The 18,903-nt window shown below is 50.8% G+C and overlaps 7 protein-coding genes across 7 annotated transcripts; 4 read left to right on the top strand and 3 right to left on the bottom strand.

The window, feature by feature from the left end:
- Nucleotides 1–605: 605 nt before the first annotated feature.
- On the bottom strand, nucleotides 606–2,909 carry CCMA1212_000351 (uncharacterized protein; the record flags this gene model as incomplete). Its single annotated transcript, XM_073697822.1, has 2 exons — nucleotides 606–2,521; nucleotides 2,606–2,909. The coding sequence occupies 2 exons, from the start codon at nucleotides 2,907–2,909 to the stop codon at nucleotides 606–608; spliced, it is 2,220 nt and encodes a 739-aa protein (XP_073562951.1).
- Nucleotides 2,910–3,532: 623 nt separating this feature from the next.
- CCMA1212_000352 (uncharacterized protein) lies at nucleotides 3,533–4,722 on the top strand (the record flags this gene model as incomplete). The annotated part of the gene is made up of 2 exons (XM_073697823.1): nucleotides 3,533–3,638; nucleotides 3,710–4,722. The coding sequence occupies 2 exons, from the start codon at nucleotides 3,533–3,535 to the stop codon at nucleotides 4,720–4,722; spliced, it is 1,119 nt and encodes a 372-aa protein (XP_073562952.1).
- A 1,569-nt stretch (nucleotides 4,723–6,291) lies between these two features.
- CCMA1212_000353 (uncharacterized protein) lies at nucleotides 6,292–8,404 on the top strand (the record flags this gene model as incomplete). The annotated part of the gene is made up of 5 exons (XM_073697824.1): nucleotides 6,292–7,339; nucleotides 7,400–7,576; nucleotides 7,651–7,817; nucleotides 7,855–7,971; nucleotides 8,027–8,404. The coding sequence occupies 5 exons, from the start codon at nucleotides 6,292–6,294 to the stop codon at nucleotides 8,402–8,404; spliced, it is 1,887 nt and encodes a 628-aa protein (XP_073562953.1).
- Nucleotides 8,405–8,837: 433 nt separating this feature from the next.
- CCMA1212_000354 (Drug resistance protein) lies at nucleotides 8,838–10,648 on the bottom strand (the record flags this gene model as incomplete). The annotated part of the gene is made up of 4 exons (XM_073697825.1): nucleotides 8,838–9,164; nucleotides 9,241–9,463; nucleotides 9,535–9,768; nucleotides 9,825–10,648. 4 exons carry the CDS (start codon nucleotides 10,646–10,648, stop codon nucleotides 8,838–8,840), a joined length of 1,608 nt encoding a protein of 535 aa, XP_073562954.1.
- A 1,912-nt stretch (nucleotides 10,649–12,560) lies between these two features.
- CCMA1212_000355 (uncharacterized protein) lies at nucleotides 12,561–14,693 on the top strand (the record flags this gene model as incomplete). Its single annotated transcript, XM_073697826.1, has 1 exon — nucleotides 12,561–14,693. The coding sequence occupies one exon, from the start codon at nucleotides 12,561–12,563 to the stop codon at nucleotides 14,691–14,693; it is 2,133 nt and encodes a 710-aa protein (XP_073562955.1).
- A 159-nt stretch (nucleotides 14,694–14,852) lies between these two features.
- On the bottom strand, nucleotides 14,853–15,745 carry CCMA1212_000356 (uncharacterized protein; the record flags this gene model as incomplete). Its single annotated transcript, XM_073697827.1, has 3 exons — nucleotides 14,853–15,338; nucleotides 15,414–15,453; nucleotides 15,507–15,745. 3 exons carry the CDS (start codon nucleotides 15,743–15,745, stop codon nucleotides 14,853–14,855), a joined length of 765 nt encoding a protein of 254 aa, XP_073562956.1.
- A 719-nt stretch (nucleotides 15,746–16,464) lies between these two features.
- Nucleotides 16,465–18,127, top strand: CCMA1212_000357 (Aspartate-tRNA ligase; the record flags this gene model as incomplete). Its single annotated transcript, XM_073697828.1, has 4 exons — nucleotides 16,465–17,220; nucleotides 17,294–17,568; nucleotides 17,634–17,965; nucleotides 18,033–18,127. 4 exons carry the CDS (start codon nucleotides 16,465–16,467, stop codon nucleotides 18,125–18,127), a joined length of 1,458 nt encoding a protein of 485 aa, XP_073562957.1.
- Nucleotides 18,128–18,903: the final 776 nt, after the last annotated feature.

The raw sequence follows: 18,903 nt of genomic DNA on the forward strand, positions 1-18,903 counted from the left end.
ATGTGAGGTCTTGAACCTGGGCAATATTCCTACGGCTAGGTATAAAGATGCCTTATTCCCAGGGCCAGTCTTTTCCCGAATGTGGTTAACGGCTATCATCGCCCGGTTCGACCTTGCAGGCTCCTCTTAGGCCAGCATCTCATCTCCTTCAATCGCATTTTCCCCAAAGATCTAGCACCCTGATACTGGCTGAATGGCTTCAAGGCCATTTGTGTCTGGTTTTGACGACGATGCATCATCTTCGGTTAATCTGCTAGACACCGCTTCTGCTGCAGCTTCCTCTTGCGCCGGAGGGGATGCCTGGAACCCAACGGAGCCTGCGACCATTGTGCATCAGAAGATATTTCCATATATGTGTACTTTGACTGAACAGCAGCTGAGCCTGCGGGTATTTCGTTCACTGAGATGGACGGAGATGTCAATCTATTTAGCAAACTGTTCCAGAGACGGGGCGATCGGCTTCCTCCATATTCGTCCCACAAGCAAAATGCCATAATGCAGCCTTGCGTGTGTGCGAATGTCAATCTCAATTTTGCTTTCCCTATCCACTGCTGAACTACCTTGTATACTGCCAGCACTTGAACTAGCCGTTCGTATATCACAACCTAATAGGACGAACAATCTATCTGTTCCGAAGCCGTCAAACCCACGTCGTTGTTCACTATGCTCTCCGCATCGGCATCATGCTCCTCTCCGCCCTCTTTGATAGCCGCCTTGGCAGAGTGTTCAATCGGAATACCTCTCTTGGCGACCTCGCTCTCAATCACCTGTGTATGCTCAAGGGCCTTGCGAGCGCGGACCCTTAGAGAGCTACGAATCTCATTCTGCTTTTGAGTAGCCAGGTCGATGATGGCCTTGGCTGATGTTTCCGAGTAACTAGCCAGCTGATGCTGCAGCTCGGGCATGGGGTTGTTGCTCGCTGTGCCCTTGGACAGGCGGTAGCACAAGTCAACGCCCGTAGTGATATATTGCTGGTGCACGTGCGTATACATGCCCGAGATATCCTGCAGGACGCTAAAGTAGCCCTTGAGCTGTAGGGTCGATGTATATATCGTCTGCTTGGTGATGTCGTCCGGGTTGATTGTGCCGTATTTCCGCGCGCGGCCGCCGAGTTTGCTCATCTCGCGTTTGAAGGTCTCAGCTCGTGGCAGTATAATGTTATCGATGACGTTGGCTAGCATGATGAAGAACTCCTCTAGCTTGCTGATCTGGATAACTAGGTCGACCAGGACCGAGATACATTCGCGTAATACTTCCTTGATCTTTGCAAGATTCTGGCCTGTCTCTTGGACCTCCCTGAGCTTGGCCTGGACCCTCGCCATGGCTATTGCAGTTGTGTTCTGTTTGGCGACAGCGATCTCATACGTCGACTGAGCGCTATCGGCTGTCGCTTGCCTCATCTGCACCAACTGCATGGCCGAGCTAAGTTGCGCATTTCGCGCCGAAGCGTCCGGACTGACCCCCTGGGTATTGTGACAGCCAAACGGTATTGGGGAGCTGCTGGAAGACATGGCGCTGGCACGGCCTGCAAGACTGAGCACCGTATCCCTCGCCTCACTGACCTTCTTCTTCCAGCCTTTGACAACCTCCTTGCTGGGGTTGACCTCCGCATTTATCTGGTGCTGCTGGCTCAGATGGGTCTGGATGTCAAGGCAAACTTTTGTGAGACTGCCATACGCTTCCATCAGCTTCTTGTTATCGTCCGAGCCGGTTCTGTCTGTACTTTGCTGCTGCCCCTTCAAGGTGCCCAAGAGATAGCCCACCCCTTGGTGCTCGACATCGCTCTCTCCAGAGTGATCCTTGAACTTTTCCCAGTCGATAGGACCATTGTCGTTACCGAGAAAGTTGTAGAAGTGATTCACCAGATCCCGGATTGCGGTAGCACTGGCATAGCACGGGTCGTCGAGCGTTGGCGGCACCTTCTTCTGCCAAAAACGCCTGGTATGCCCTCTTTCATTGGTGCCTTTGTCTTCTTTGCGCCCTCCAAAGATGGCGCCAGCCACCATCGTGGGTATGGTCTGGGTATAGCACACGAAGGCCCCCAAGGCGGCGGTCTTCCACGGGCCGGGCACTTTCTGGATGGCAACGTTGAGTTCATCCTCCGACTTTTTCAGTTTTTCCGCCGCCCTCATGACGCTGCTTCGGGCCTGTTCGGATGACTGGACGGCGAATTTCATCTCGATCTCGGCGGCGCGCTCTTCTGTGGCGGCGGCGTTGGCACGGATGGCCGTGTTGCCCGCCTGGGCTTCCATGCACATTTGCAGCTCGCCAACCATCTTCCCCCACTTTGCAAAGCCCTCACGCGTCTCAGAGGCCAACTTTGCACACCGCTGTGCGTCCCTGGACAGATCTTCCAAGGCATCGTTGAAGTCTTCGAGGGCATCTTCACTGCTGGTGCACGGCCCCAGACGCTTGAATACCATAACAATCCTCTCATCACATATGCGCCGACTCGTCATGTGCAAAGCGTCCATATTCTGGCCGGCAATGGTGAAAGCTTGCCTTCCGCCGTTGTTGCACACTGCATAGGCCCCGTGATGTCAGCGTGTGTGTTTCTTCCCTTTCTCCCCCTTTCTCCTTGAGATATCTGGTCCTAGGCACGTACCGTCGACAAGACACGCCCTCAGTGTCGGCTTCTTTATGTTGGTCATGTACGTGAAGCCCTTTTCCGGCATTACATCAGCCAGAGAGATCATCTCAGCCATCGGGTTCGCAGCTGCCAACCAGCAGGAGCCCATAAAGTAGAGCGCAGTCGGGGCAGCGCTGAGCAGTTCGCCCCAGTTGGTCTTGAATAGCGTGGCGCTCTTGAGCTCCTCGACAAACATGTTCGATAATTTGCCTCCATATTCCTCAGTCATAACTCTTTTCTCCGCGGCGGCGATACTTTGAATAGCGTCCGCTGCCGCCATTGTGGGTGCTTTTTTATTTTTTATTTTTTTTAATTTTTTTTTTTTCCCGTGTAGAACCCTCCAGTCGAATAGGGGGGTCGGATAGTTTTGAGGCAATTCGCAGTAGTATAATTGATGCTGTATTTTGCGAAGGATGTACAGATTGCCTTTGAGGCATACGTTATGGAAATATATAGAGGCGTTACTATGTAGACAGCTCTTGTCTATCGATACATGTACCAGTCTCTATCCGTGGATGCCTGACTCACTCCCCAACCAGTTTCAGCCGTACATAACAACAAGCATATGTGCCCATTAGGCCGGGCTGCATACCTCTATGTTGATAACAGAGTTATGCTACGCCTATGAGATTTTTGGCAGTGCTCCATATGAGTGCGGCTGAAATAGAGCTCGACTGCACGACATCCCAAGCACCTATTATTCGGTGACATCTGAAAGATACCTATTCATACCTACCTTACCAAGGTAAGATATATATATTTCTGCCCAAAGGACAATGACCACATCCTCCTTAATAACATGTTATCGGGCGACAGTGCCTAGTTGTAGTGAGCAAGCGTCGTGCCTGTGCACTCTGCGTGATTCATCCGTCATACACTATTTGACCAGCAATAACATTGAATATGGTCGGATGTGCCATAGGCCTCGGCCCACGGGAGCTCACCAGGCTGCCATTAGCTAGGGGAGCTGATGCGGTCGAGTTCGGCGAGATCTCTGCCGGTAGAACAAGTGAGTTGACCTGACGGGAAAGCCATCCCTGTCCACAGTAACGCTCTGGCTGACGGTTATATGAACTGCAGTTGGGATATTTTTCGGTCTTATCATCATCAAGTGGCGGACCCAACGCCTCCAGGCAAGCTTATCCGAAACATTAGATGAGATCCAGCACCTCGAGAGCGACTGTGACGAGAAGTTACGCGATACCGGGCACGATGCCTATACCGCCATCGAGGGTGTTGTCACGGAGCTATTGACCATCGAGCAGGGCACAGACCGCATTGAGCGAGTGAACAAAGGCATGGTAGTGAAGCTAGACCTGGTAGCAAAGAAATTTGGTAGCCTTTGTGACCTTGGCAAGCAAGCTGCGTGGAAATTGGGCTCGAGGGCGGCTGTGTGCATGGCCAACGGCGACAACGCCACGCACTTCGTGTTCGAACTCGATAGTGATATCACAAACCTGAAAACAGAGTGCGCGGGCGTCTATAATGCCAGGATAGAGCGCGAGAAGAGCTTGCGTCTCTTCCGAGAACTCGAGGGCGACATTAGGCGTTATGTTTCCTACACGCGTTACGCAGCCTCACGCTGGAGAAATATCATCCTTGGCTTCTTTCACCGGAAAACCAGGGAGCGACTGATGCGGGACGTGGAAGAGGCCCAGCAACGGCTGCATGGCAACTTGAATCAGCAAAGAGTGGCATGCGAGAGCATCGAGGCTTTGCACCGCCTTGAGAGTTTTTATCAAGTTACATGGGCTCATATGGGAAGGCTCCGGGATCAAGCCCATGGTGTTGCAGGAGGCTTCAAGAATGAGTACAAGCGCGTCACGGAAGTTCAGGAGGCGAAAGACAAGGTGTTTGCAAATCTGCTGAATGTTCGGAACAAGATAGATGATCCGGAGTTTCGCGGGACGCGCGACAGCTCCCTGCGCCTTGTGGTGGAGCTGTTTCGTACCGACAATGAGAGCTGGTGTGGCTGGGGCTGCCTCAAGCTCTTTGAGAATAGGATCACGGGGGCCATTTCTGCTAAGAGGCTGGAGGCAGGGGAAGAGGTGACGGCCAAGCTGACGCCGGTCGTGGATGCTTCCGAGTTTTAGTGGGAGACTTTTTTGCGTAAATTTGATACAAGATTGATACAAGATCGATAAGTGAGGACCTCAGGCCCTCTATAAGGGTAGAATTGCTGTCCAGGTCGGAGCTTGCCGAAACCTCGTGCTCACATATCAGGCAACATGGCAAGCTTCCTAGATCTTTTCTCCTTATCGTCTGCAAATCTGGATGTGATATGCCCAACCGGCCCCACGACGTCAAACCTAATAGTATAGCGATTGCAAAAGGAGTCGCGATAATCCAGTATATTTCAGAATAAAATGGAGAACTTTCAATCATTCTCGGAGGAGAAGAATGTGGCTTGCGGCCAAAATGTTAATAATAGTGCATGTTTTTGCTGCTGGGGAAGTCTTGTGCGTGAACAGTGCCGGCAGCCGCTTGTGTTGCAGCAGCAGCTCGTGGCAAGGATCTCTGTGCCACTTGCCATGCCAGACTCTAGAGATATTGCATGCTATCAATTTTGACGAGCCGCATGTGGGGGTTCTGTTGCTTCGATCATACATGTGACAAGACAAATTCCCGAAATCGTGATATTGCGGTCTCGCAGATGGCGGGCTCTCTCACCCTGCACGTAGACAACGCATGGAACAGCTCAGCAAGGTTCAAGTGGCATCTGACCTACGTATACATATGTAGTTGCATTTATTGCACGCCAGGCTCCCTGGGTATAGTTGATATTCAGGACCTTTTGTGAAGTATATCGTCAACTTTGAATCAAGTCGCTGACGTCTATTGGGTACCTGGTATGTTTGGTACATGTAGGTATCTTGTGTCATTATCGAGGCCCACGAGAATATGAGCCCAACACACAGTGTGTTGGTTATTACCGTACCCAAACACCGAAAAAGAATAATCTTCAGGCTCAGGCAGCTTACCGAAAATCTGTCTGTTGCCTTTCTTTGGGGAAATAGCAATATCTGAGCTGCAGAGGCTATTGGATGATGGTACAGTGCGGCCTGCAAGCTTCGAAGCCTAAGCCAGCCCAACGGCTGCCGCGTGGAACATAAGGGAGCGTGATTGGGACTCTTTCCAACAACTGAACACGGAGACACATGCACGACGTGGCAAGATTTAAACGGCTGGTTGAAAAAGGGACTCAATAATCTCTATGGTTGAAGAGAGCCAGGAGCCTAAAGGCTGCAGTAGCTCAACTCCATGTAATACATGTAGTCCTTGTAGGTGGCCTTAGGCGTTGCATACTTTAATGAGAAATCTGAAGTTATGCTGAAAGTAATCCAGAAGCGTTCGTTATAATAAGGTGTTTATGCGTGTCCACCAGCAATGCGTAATAGATGTATTGCCAGAAGAGCCTCATCTTATATCACCCTCCCGAGGTTTATCTTCCCGTAGAGATTCACACTGAAGGGTGCTGCCTCTTCTAGGTAACATGCAGTGAGGCGCACCCGCTCTCTCTTCTCGGCAGCAGTTCTTCTCGCAGTTCTTCTCCCAGGATCTGTCACTTCTACTCATCTTCTACAAAGGACACGCGGCCAGACACATTAACTGCACCTACCGAACCAAAACTTGACCCGAAAATATCTCTGATAGCGGTCACCATGGCGAGTCCATCGTCAACCAAAAGAAGCTTCAAAGAATACACCATCGGATGGATTTGTGCTCTTGCTCTTGAAGCGGCGGCGGCAACCGCTATGCTTGATGAGGAACACCAGCGTCCCCCCGATTTTGCTCAACCTCGCCAAGACACCAACGTCTATACATGGGGCAATATTGGTGTCCATAACGTGGTCATAGCCTCGCTTCCAGCTGGAGAATACGGAACCACATCTGCGTCAAATGTTGCCACGACCTTACTGATGTCGTTTCCAGAGGTCCGCTTCGGGCTCATGGTCGGCATTGGAGCTGGCGTCCCTCGCCCAGACAGGGATATTCGACTCGGCGATGTCGTCATCAGTGAGCCCAAAGGAACCAGCGGTGGCGTCGTGCAGTATGACTTCGTCAAGGCCATCCAAAGTGTTGTCGAAGCTTTACGGGGGAGAAAGCTCCAGCGTATAGGCATGCTGAACAGGCCTCCCACAGTGCTGCTCAACGCAGTTTCCGCTCTGAAAAAACAACACGAGATGCGGAGGTACACTCGTATCCCCGAATTCCTCCAGGACATGGTAGAACGTTTCCCTGGCATGGGCCAGCGGCGGCCTGGAAACCCGGCCTACGTCTATCAGGAGGCTCAGAATGACAGGCTGTTTGAGGACTCTTATGGACACGCTGGAGATGGCAACTGCGCCTCCATCTGTGATCTGAGCAGGGTAAAACAACGCAGCCCCAGGCACTCCAATGATCCCGAGATTCATTACGGAGTCATCGCATCGGGCAATACACTCGTGAAGGATGCCAAGACAAGGGAATTGCTTGCACTGCAGACGGGAGAGGACTGCATTTGCTTCGAGATGGAAGCTGCCGGACTCATGAACACGTTCCCCTGCTTGGTTATACGGGGTATATGCGACTATGCGGATTCACACAAGAACGACATGTGGCAGCGGTACGCGGCAGCAACCGCAGCAGCCTGTGCAAAAGAACTGTTCCGGCATATTCCGATGCAAGAACTCACATCCAGTCGGCCCGCACATGAGGTGTTGAGACAGAGTGAGTTTTGACCTGGCGTGGTCTCTGAGAAATTTGTAGCTCGCATACTGACATTGTTAGGCGCCGAAAGCTTCGAAACTGCGGCTGGAAGTACTCCCATTCTGCAGCCGCCCTCCCTCCCTGCCACTACCGTTGCTCAGCAGTCTCCCACCTCTCAGCAATCAGGCCCTGATCTTGGTAGTCTGATCGCTCAGGTTGCCGCATTAAACTGTCGTATTCAAGACCTGAAAGCTACTGGTTAGTGAGACTCTGTATAATATGGATTGCCAATCATGAAGGATGACATTAGATGCTGACAGTTATTAATACAGACTTTGCTGGCGCTTTGGGGTTCAGCCAGCCAGTAACCCCCCCGGCTACCCCTCGCAGTCAGTCATGGCCTTCGGAAGTACATCATCTTCGAGATGAAGTCAGGAAGCTGGATAGCCAGATCACGGATATTGAGAAGTTGTTGAAGGGCTTCTCAACGAGAGCGCCTGTGAGTCCCCCAGGATGCAGCCCTATGGCATAGCCAGCCCGCCATCTTACCATACACAACTAACCTCCTTGTCGCGGATAAGCAGTCATCCACAGCTCTCGGCCAACCACCTATCACAGCCAATCAACGAGCTGGTAGAAGCCGACCCTCTACGGTAAGATTAACTAGGGCAGACAACAGTGTTTAGTTTCTAATAACTGTCTTATTAGGGGTCGGTTGGTGTTTTTAGTCGCGCTTCTCTTGACGAGTCCTTTGCCAGGGATCCTGTCAAGTTCAGAAGAATTATCGAGCAATTCTTCAAGGGTCACTGGCCGAGGTTTGCAAGCGATTGGGGGGCCTCTCGCCTCAAGCGGATTGAAAAGGAGGTTATGCAGCCTTTGGCAATCCAGTACTCTATCCGCTACAGAGATAATTACGCATGGGTCGATGAGGGACTGCCTCTTAATGAGAGGTTGCGGGCTTTTATTGTGTCTCTTGACAATGCAGCCGATCCCAAGTCTCTGTCTTGGAAAGTATACAACCAATCTATCCTTAGCTTAGGCATGGTTTGCGAGGATTATTTAGGCTATGGGGTATTCCGACGATAGTAATCCTGATTTCTATCAAATGTCATTTGCACAACTATCGAGCCGACTTTTAGAAGCAACGCAAACCTCTTGTGACAGCTTGGCTTCAGTCGGCATCACTAATTCAGGTTAAACTAAGCTTAATTAACAGAGAAGGCGAACCGTTACACAATAGATTGCCATCTTAATTACATGTGCTTTGTTCATCATCTCTAGAGCAGCTTACAGGCTGCTCTTCCACCCTTTGGCTGGCCCGAAGCTCGCTGCCATCTCACCTGGGTGGCAGATTCGAAGGATCATTCTCGCGAAGCCATGTGAATACGCCTGTACTCCTCTATAATCTTTTGAGAATGTACGGGGGTAGATTATCCCAGCTCTAGCCAACTGAATGTGACGAGCGGGTATATATTCAAGACTATAGTCTTGAAGGCAACGAAGCCTGTCTGCACTATACTTAATCCCTCTTGACCCCCAACTGCTTGACTGTTCGTAATCCAAGCACACTAAGCACACAAGTCAATGCCATGGCGGCGAACATGGTCCAGAAGACGGCGCGATACCCATCCATAAGGGCGCTGGGTGACTCTTTATCAGCGTCAGAAGATGAATTGGTCACAGAGGTGGCAATGAGCGACGTAACGGTTAGGCCAATAGCTGTACCCAGCTGCGCACAAGTGTTGAAGACAGCTCCGCTCAAGGCCTGCATGTGTGTGGGAAAGACATCTGACACGACGAGGAGGCCAACGGTGAAGAGAATATCGCAGCTCAATGGAGTCAGAATCTGGATGTAGTCAGAGACGAATCCACACAAAAGACGTCTGTCTATAGCGATGGACTGGGTATCATGCATCACTCACCTGGGCGAAGAAAGCATCGTACCAATAAGGCCATTCGGGATGGATGAGGGCCATGAGAAGGGGTGCGACTGCGCTGATGGTCGAGGAGATGAGTACAGACCACATAACTGGCATACGATTAACAAAGATGCCGGTCGATATGTTAGTTAACGCTCCAGAAATGAGCGACGGGAGAATCTGCAGTGAAGCGTGCAGCGCGGAATGACGCTGCACTTGCTGGAAGCTGGAGAATAGGCCCAATGTTAACTCAACCCAGAAAAAGGACGGGACTGCTACGAAGAACCGACGACTTACAATAGACTGCTGTACAGCTCCATGCAGTTGCATACAGCCGTGGTGAAGAGCACCATCAGGCAACAACTTGTAAACACCCAGTTTTTCCACAGTGAGTTGGGGATGAGTGCATTGCGCTGGTGCTTTTCCTGGTATTGCATCCATCCTATGAACGCAGGGATCAAGACAGCGCTGACAACCAGCAGAGCAATGGTGGATGCCTTGTGAATACTGTGGATGTCGGCGGATAAGACTCTGAGGCCTGGAATCAGCTCCGCTCAGAAATGGTATAACCGGTGAAGGATCCTTACGCGAGAACATAGGACAGCATGACCAAACTGGCAGTCCCGATGATTGCCCCAACCATGTCAATTTCCGTCAGAGTCCTGGACCAGACGGATTTTCCGGGACGGACAGCATTCTTTGGCAACACCCAAATACCGGCCAAGAATAACGCGAAAGTGGTGGCTGCGGCAAGATAGAATGCGGCCCGCCAGCCCGTGCTGTCAGCAAAGACACCGCCCAGAACCAGACCAAGCGAGAACCCAATCGGACCGGCAAAGCCCAAGCACGCAAAGCCCAGATTGCGCGGCCTTCCCTCCTCCAAGCCGGTCGAGACGATGGAGACGGACGAGGGGACGATGATGGCGTTTGTGATGCCCTGCAAAGCGCGAAAGGCAATCAACTGGCCGCTGCTTTGGGCCAGACCGCAGGCCATGGCGGAGACGGCAGCAGTAAAGGCCCCTACCAGGCTCATCGTCTTGGTGCCGACCACGTCAGCGATGGAGCCGGCCAGCAACAGACACGATCCTGCAGTCAGGTAGAAGACCGAAGTCGGCCAGACAAGCAGCCCCTCGTCAATGTGCAGAGAGGCGGCCATTGCTGGCAGACCGACAACAACGACGCCATTGCAGAAGCTGCTGAAGAGATTCAGGCCCAGCAGCTGCGCAACAACGAGCGTGGCTCGCAACTTGGAGTGGACGATGGCCGTTTTGGCGTCGTCTGCTGGAGCAGCGGGCGAAGAGCCACTGGACGGATCTGAGAGTTCTTCAGCCGACGCTGCGTCAGGGCTGCCATTGGCCTTGACGGGCTGGAGCTCAACCGATGGCGGCTCTGTCAGTACTTTGGTGGCCATTCTGCCAGGTATGTGCAACAAACGAGATGCGATTTGTTTGAGTCCCCGGGGCTGTGAAATGTGAGTTGACAGTTCTAGATTGCAGCTGGGGGAGGGGGGCAGCATTCAGCCGGGGTTGGTTAGATCTCGTCTTGCTGCACACCCAACAACACAGTACAGTACAAGTACTATTGAGTCTGAGAATTGTAAGCCCGGGTACTTGAACCGTGATTGACATGAGGTCACGTACCCACTTCTCATGTTGGTTAATGTAATTATGTGATGAAGTTACGGCTAAACATTTGGATTATTTAAATAGCCCTGTATTAAAAAGAAGAGAGAGAAAGTAACAACACTATGATGGCTAGCTATATATATTTACTTATGTTATAAAGCTTTATATATTTTTATTTCCAAGTATACGAGTATAAGCTAGAGGCGTTGAGTGTGGAGGTACTTTGAGACCCATGATACTAGTAGTACAGTAGTATTGATTACTTCAGGCTATTCCCCGGCCGCTAAGCTTCAGCCCTGCTCAGCCCTGTCAGCACCCTAAAATCTCTCCGCGCTCCACTATGTGTGACGGCCCCTCTGTTGATCCCCGATATGTACCCGTCCCCCTAATCGGAGCGCTTTGCATCCATCATTTCTCCAACTCTGGCAGCCAAGGATCAACCGCAAGGATCCAAGACACGGATGTTCCGCTCAGCCCAAGGAATGGCGGCGGATCCGCGCGGGTTGCAACTGTAACCTCCACGGATGCCCATAATCCCCTTTGATGTCGCCACGACAGTACAGTACTTCGACATGGTTTTATTGCTTGGATACGAGACCTTCGGCAGCTCGGCTCGGCGCATGCATACCATCCATGAGTGGGGGATGCCATAACATGTCCAGGCTGGAGCTGACATCTCACCACTTTCAATGACACATCTCTCAATCCTTCAGGCACCTGTGGAAAGCAACTGGCAGCAGTCTTACCTACACCATCTCTGAGAAGGAATGCATACGCAATATGCAGTAGTCAGCCGGGACGGAAACTGTAAGAGTTCAAATTCTGCCTCGGCGGTACGCGAACGCAGAAGCGATAGCAGCCGTTCAGAAGGGCATTGTCTTACGCAAACCCGCTACCAGTAACCAAACAGAATTGAAGTTTTCCCATTGCTAGGTCGGCTCAAGTAAGCCTATCATCGAGGCCCCATCCTTCAAGCATTATATGCCGACATTGGAAGCATTGAGGGCATTGTATTCGACAAGCCAAGTTCGCATAAGACTACATGTATAGAGGATTGTGTCAAACTTCAACAGATGGCATCAATCTTGTAGCGATGTTACCTCGCTTCTGTGTACGTGACATGCCTTGGGTGAGAACCAGAAGAAATGGTCGGGTAGATACATCTAGGGGATCAGGAAACTTGGCTCAGCAGATTGTATCAATTCCCATCCCAAACCTCAACGGCAGCTTATTAGTCACACTAATCAACGTAATGGCCGGCATATGGCCAGGACGCAATCCTGAAGGCGTTCCAAGTCTTGCATCACCAAATCATATTTGACCGAGACATACATGTGGAATTAGGCAACAGCAGCAAGGGGGCGGCGGAGGAATAAGCACGTACTGGTTACACAGGATGAAGGATGAGTGTTTCTTCCTTCAGCGGCAAGGAGACGTACATGTACCTGTACTCTCGAGACCCCAAGGCTTGCACGTCCTTCACGCAGTCATGCGATTGCTGCGATCGGAAATACATAAACTGCATCCAATATCACCCTTTTTATAGACACGCATACTCGTCACTTTGCGAAAATCTCGCCAAGTATCCAACTGCTATTCGACTGAAGTTAGCATATATATTACAGCTTCTTTCACTCCAATTCTAAGTCAGGGGTACGGCCATTCTTTTATATCGGTACAGATACAAAATATCTCATCATGTCTTTCACGGAGATGATCGTCCTCTCCTCGCTTTTCATTGCCTTCCTCTTAGTTCGGAGATGGCGTACATGGTTCGGCCCTCCGGCCAAAAGCGTCGTTGCGTTGGATACAGAACAGAAATCGAGACTCGAGGCCAAATTGGCAGAGCGAGTCACGCTATACAAGGAGCTGTACTACAAAGTACAGAACCTCGAAGAGTTTCCTGAGATTCTACCGGCAGCAAAAGAGATGCTTCTAGAACTGTTGGAACATGGCTTTTCAATGGCAAAATACAAGCCGCAGACCCGCAGTATCCTAGACCTAAAGGAGTACGACCCAGTATCTCTGGATAAGTTTCTTGAGGCCGAACGTCAAGAAGTCTCAGATGGCTTCGAATCATACGTCAGGCGAAGATCAGCCGGGTCGCCTCGAGAACTGTTCAATACCAAAGAAGACGCAATCCAATGGCTTAAGCGTCTTGCCCCGTTGAATCTCATCGATGGAGCTTGGCTATGCCGTGTTCACAAAATCACGACACCATTTGTGCTCAGAGACATTACCAAGAATGCCTGGCAGGTCTTTTCAGAAGAACTAGGAGATGGAGATGTTGAGAAAAACCACGTCTTGATTTATCGAGATTTGCTGAGGAAGCATGGTGTTGATCTTCCAGCGTGTGACTCGCTCGAGTTCATCCGGGAACACCACGAGCTGAACGACGAGCAAGTGTGGAGGAACTCGATTGGCCAATTGCTCATTTCCCTCTTCCCCAACGAGTTTCTACCTGAGATTCTGGGCCTGAACTTGCACTTCGAAGCATTGGCACCCACTGGCTTGAGAGCAACCAAAGAGTTCCCAGAAGTTGGCATCTCGGCGTACTACTTCGCTCTGCATGTATCCATCGACAATGCTGATTCGGGACACTCGGGCATGGCATTGGCGAACATTGTCGCCTTCATGGATCTCATGCGCAAGACTGGCATGATGGACTGCGCGCAAGCATGGAAGCGCATCCAGGCCGGATATCTGCTCTCGCAAAGCCTTGACGACAGCGAGACGCCAGACGTGTTTGAAGAGAGGCTGATCCAGATCCTCCATCGCAAGGCGAATCTCGCACGCAAGATCCACTGCACCAGCCGAGCCCGCATCGGTGGGAAAAGCTTATCAGAATGGTTCTCGTCGCCCTTCTCGGCCAACGAGAAAGGAGACGAGTGGAAACACGGCTTTCTGCACGCCTTGGCTGACTCGAGGCCGTGGGTGTACAGAGGCAATAGCAGCAAGAGTCTGCTCATGAAAGAACTCTCCTGGACTGGTAGAATGTTTGGCGCATTCACCGACAGTGAGGTCGAACTCATGCGCACCTGGATCGATTCTCTCCGAGAAAAGGATGCTCGTCCAGGAGACGTTTACTGGAAGACTGTCGGAGGGCACTGTCTTTTGGAAAACTCGTTTCTACCCTCACGGCAGGATGCAGCTGTTACTCATCCAGTCTTTGGACCCCAGGACGTATGCCCTTCTCCCAGCGCCTCGCCCGACTTTATTCCCTTACCCGCCTTGCAGGTCTCTCAGATCAGGCTTGGTGCCCTTCTTCCGCTATGGTTCGTTCATCCTTGCGTGTTGGAGAATATAGTAGCGTCGCCGTATCAGACAGCCGAACCGTTGACGTCCAAGATTCTCCAAATCATCCGCGCTGAGATGGGCTACAGCCCAGAGAACACGGGCATGGCGGGCATGGATGAGCAGTTACGCCGTGGATACCGCCCCGATCTCATCGCCCTCGGATGCGAAATGGCTCGCAGACACAACGTTCCCGAGCCGATGTGCCTTGGCGATATCATCGGACCGTTGAGCGAGGATTCACCCGCAGCCACCAAGTTTGCACACTCTTTGCTCAACTGGTCTATGCGACCGCAGAAGAACGGGGCATTCCTGCTAGGTCTGGCTCGCGCTTTTCTCGACATGGAAATGTGGGTGGCTGCAGACGAATCGTTGCTGGCTAGAGAGGCTAGGAGTTATCTGTGGCAGGTCATTGAGCGAAAGAGGACAGGATTCGAGGCTTGTTTGACGGAGCTCGGTTCGGATCCCGCCAAGTCTTGTGAATTTGTTGGCGGTTACGAATATGGACGGGCGGAGATTGAGAAGATATTGGCGTGAGCGGTTATCAAATCCAGTACTCCGTAGAGCTTCAGAGTTATGTAGATTGAGATTGCTACAGCACGAAAATATCATTCTCAGAAACAATCTCATATATCTAGGTAGTACCTAATACTATCCAACTACAGAATCCCCCGGATACCAGACAAATCAGCACACCTACTGTATGCTTGCATCCAAATCATACATGATGAGATCTATCTCATTCGGTGTCTGCTTAACTCGATGCAGAGGCGCATGCAGTCGCCCATCCGAAAAACCCTGGAATCTATCGCCGACATTCACAATCGGCAAATGTTCCAGCACATCAACGACTTTCCACGTTTGTGCCTGTCTGTCCAGCACCTCCAGGAACGGCTCATCGTAGAAGGTAAGAGTCAGGAGGTCCTCGTCCAAATGCTCACCCATCACCGGAGTTCCAGCCTTTGCGGCCGATATACCCAGACACAAGTTGCTCAGGCCGGTGCTGTTAGGATTGTCCACCACTTTGGTCGCAATAGGAGGGTCCAAGTTTTGGCATAGCAGCATGGAGAGATGGCGAAGAATGGCATCGATTCTGGAGGACACATTGCTGACTTTTGCCTCGACTGCTTGCAGGTCTTTGGGCAGGGCAAGACAGCCCTGGACCTGCTCCTCGCGCGATAACTGTGGAAGAACAGCAGTTAAGCCTCTGTGCTTGTAGTATATGCCCAAAAATGCAGGTCCAAGATGCAGACAAACCTTGAGTCTCTGCACAAAAATGTCGTCAAAACTGTCGTATCTGTATGCAGCGGTCAACGCCATGCCCTTGTTACCAGAAACGAGGCGTCTCACCCTCGACCGTCGAGCGGACTCGCATACGGCATCTTCATCTCGGGCTTCTGCCCAAAGAAGTTGCGCTGAGCATCAATGATGGGCTGCAGGTCTGCCAGCAGGGATTTGCTCTCTTGGCCTCTCAGGTCCAAAAAGAAGAGCCCGGCATTGGAACAAATGCTGACCAGCCTCTTGATCTCATCGTCGTCACGTTCCAGCAAGCGCTGGTAGTCGATAACTTCTAGAGCAATGTGTGCCATTTTTCTTTTGATCACACCAAAGAGAGCATCAAACAAACGAAGACTGCTACAAGATTTTGGACCGTGAGATGGCTCCTCAGGAATGAGCATGAGCTTATAGAGACTGGGGATGGCACAAAGCCCTTATGCTGCCTGCACGGGGGAAGCCATTATCAAACTTGGCATGTTCATGTACTGCTACTCGCAGGTACATGCATGTAAGACGATGGTCTGGGAGTTCGGGGGAATGTGGGCGGCGGGGGCCGTTGATCTTTGCTACAGCATTTCTTACTCACATACGGAGTAATACACGGCAGAGATCTTTTGATCCTCCGAATCCTTCGTTGTCTCAGCACACCATTGCCACATATAATCGCTTTTATCAATAGAAATTGAAAGCTGACTTTGTTTAGCAGAATTTTCATTATTCTTACATGATAGAAACAAGTTATGATGAAACATTTATAGATGTATGGTGTCTTACTCACGCCGTCGCGTCTTCCTACTAGGAAAAAGCAAGGGGCTTATCACGCCGAAAATCCTTTCAGGATTCTTGCATTCAAATGTGATCAAGGCAAAATTGAACATGACATCTTTTGTTCAAAAGACCATTCCAGTGCCAAGCAGCCTCTCTTTTCAACTCATATCTCGGAGAACGAGGTCCGCCAAGGCTCGACAATAATCATCTTTAGTCTTCACAATCAGTCAAGTTGGAAGAGTAACTGTCTTCATAATCGGATATGGGTGCAGACGAGCTACCAGCAAGCAACCTTCAGACATCGGGCATCGATTCGAACAGGACTGGTCAAAATGAAGGCATCGCCTTTACCGGCCGTGTCCATAATCTCTCTCTCGATGAAGACGGCGGCTCGATGGCCCTTCTCCTGAGAAAGAATGGCCAATTCTTCAAATGCAAGCTGAAAATGACAGATTGCGCGGACCCTGCCATCTTTGCCACGGCTCAGTGCCTGACTCCTGAATCGCTTGTTCGCATCTCGTGCGGCATAATTGCCTCCGATAATGCAAGCTCGGAGACCTTTACTATTACGCAAATATCTTCACTGATCATATTGTCCGAAGCAAAGGCCAATCTCGCAGGTGGCCTGAAGCTGCATGGAGCTCCCGGAGAGACTCTGCCTTCTCTGAATGAACGGATTCTTCTTTTCGACACAAGGCTTGACAACAGACTTTTGGACGCTCGAGTCGCAGCCACGGCATCAATCTTCAAAATCTTCTCGGCGGTGCACAATTTAGCCGTCAAGTATCTAGCAGGCCAGGACTTTCATTACATTCCGACGCCGGCATTCGTGAGCTATGAGTTCCCCGCCGAGGAGGAGGATCACTTCTATCTCGAGTATCTCGGCAGGCAAGCGATGCTAGCACCAACTGGCGAGGTCCATCTGGGGATGGCGCTCGCCGCAGATCTTGAACGAGTGTACGACATTCATACTGTCTTCCGTCGGGAACCAAAGAGTGATGGAAGACATCTGACAGAGGTCTGATACCCCTATCCCATGGTCCCGAATGCTCACAATATCCCCAGGATAAATGCTTACATGCAGGTTCTAGTTTACAATGCTTGAACTCGTGTTTGCACTCAAAGATGATTGGACCGAGATCCTTGAGCTTGCCGACAGTCTCTTGGTGTTCCTTTTGCGGTCCTTGCAAGAAGACGACAAGAATGCCAAACACACGGCGGCTGCACAAAGGCTGTATCCTGCCGCTGGAAGCTTCAAGCTGGGCTTGGATAAGAACGGGAAGCTACCGCGCGTACGGTTTGATGAGGCTAAAGCCATTCTCTGTGATCAGCTCGGTAAGGTGGCTCACGTTGGGGAAGACCTTACGTATGTACCCATTACGATAAGACCTCGCTGAAGTTGGACACTATTACTAACGAAATATAATTCAGGAGAGAAGAAGAGGCATTGTTGGGACATCTCTTTGCGAGCGATCAGTCGCCTCTGGACTCACCTACCGATGTATTCATCATAACTCATTTTCCAAAGCATCTTCGACCGTGCAATGTCTCCTCATTGGGTCGGGATGATGCGACGACAAATTCTTTCGACATCATTCTGCGCGGACAAGAGATTGTCACGGGATGCCAATTGCTTCACTCGTATAAAGAAGTGAGAGCAGCCTTTGCAAATCGCGCGCACCCCATCGATCCAGATTGTCCCGGCTGGCGGCCATACACTGAAGCGCACGAGATTGGGATGCCGCCATGGGGCGGTTTTGGGCGTAAGTTGTCAATTTGCCACAATGCATGTTTTCATTGTATGATTTGCAGTCCTGACGCATCTTACAGTTGGACTGAATCGTCTTGTTCAGGGATATCTGGGTTTGGTCGATGTTCGCGAGACTGTTCTTTTCCCGCGTGATGCATCTAGACTGGCGCCGTGAGAGTTTGAATAGAATCATGAATAGATTCAATTATTTTAGGGAAGTGCTATCAAGTACTCGGCGGGTTAACTAATGGCCCGGCCGCAAGGCCCCCGCCTCTCCAGTAGGGAGAGGCGACCTAACGGTACCGGATAAGCGTCGGACCGTTCAGCCAATCAGGAACGGATCATCGAATCCTTTAATGATCCAAGGGATGGATCATCTCTGGAATAAATGATCCAGGAACAGGATCATCAGATTGTTAAATGATCCAGCCAGGACAACTGGATATATAAGTCGCATTTATGTCACTCATTCAGATAGTTTAGATACCCAGTTGTTAACACAGCACTGCAATCACATTACACTTGGAACTCAGACATCCATTGCACAGAGTGCATTGCCTCGCTGCGTGATCGTTTACAAGTTACTGCCCACAGATCCGACCTGACCTCTCCGCCAACGCAAACCCGCGAACCTTTGGTTTGTCCCTTGGGAATTCGTTCTATACTTAGGTCTAGGACACCAGTTCGTCACATTTACACAATTCTGTTTACATAATTGCTATTAACAATTGTCATAAATAGCCTCATCCATTGCCGTGTTTGGCGTAACGGCACGACGGATCAACGCAGCCTGTGCAATCCTACGGAGGATCAGTATTCCTTTTGCCATGTGTAGCGTAATCCGGCTAGAATAAGGCCCGCATTCCAACAATTCACCAGTCACGTCTTGGTTGTACCGCAGATACACGCATATGCAGGTGGCGACCAACTGGCGAGTTAACGAAACGGTGT

This window comes from Trichoderma ghanense (assembly GCF_004382785.1).
Source record: "Trichoderma ghanense strain CCMA-1212 chromosome Unknown scaffold_0, whole genome shotgun sequence".
Classification (NCBI taxonomy): domain Eukaryota; kingdom Fungi; phylum Ascomycota; class Sordariomycetes; order Hypocreales; family Hypocreaceae; genus Trichoderma; species Trichoderma ghanense.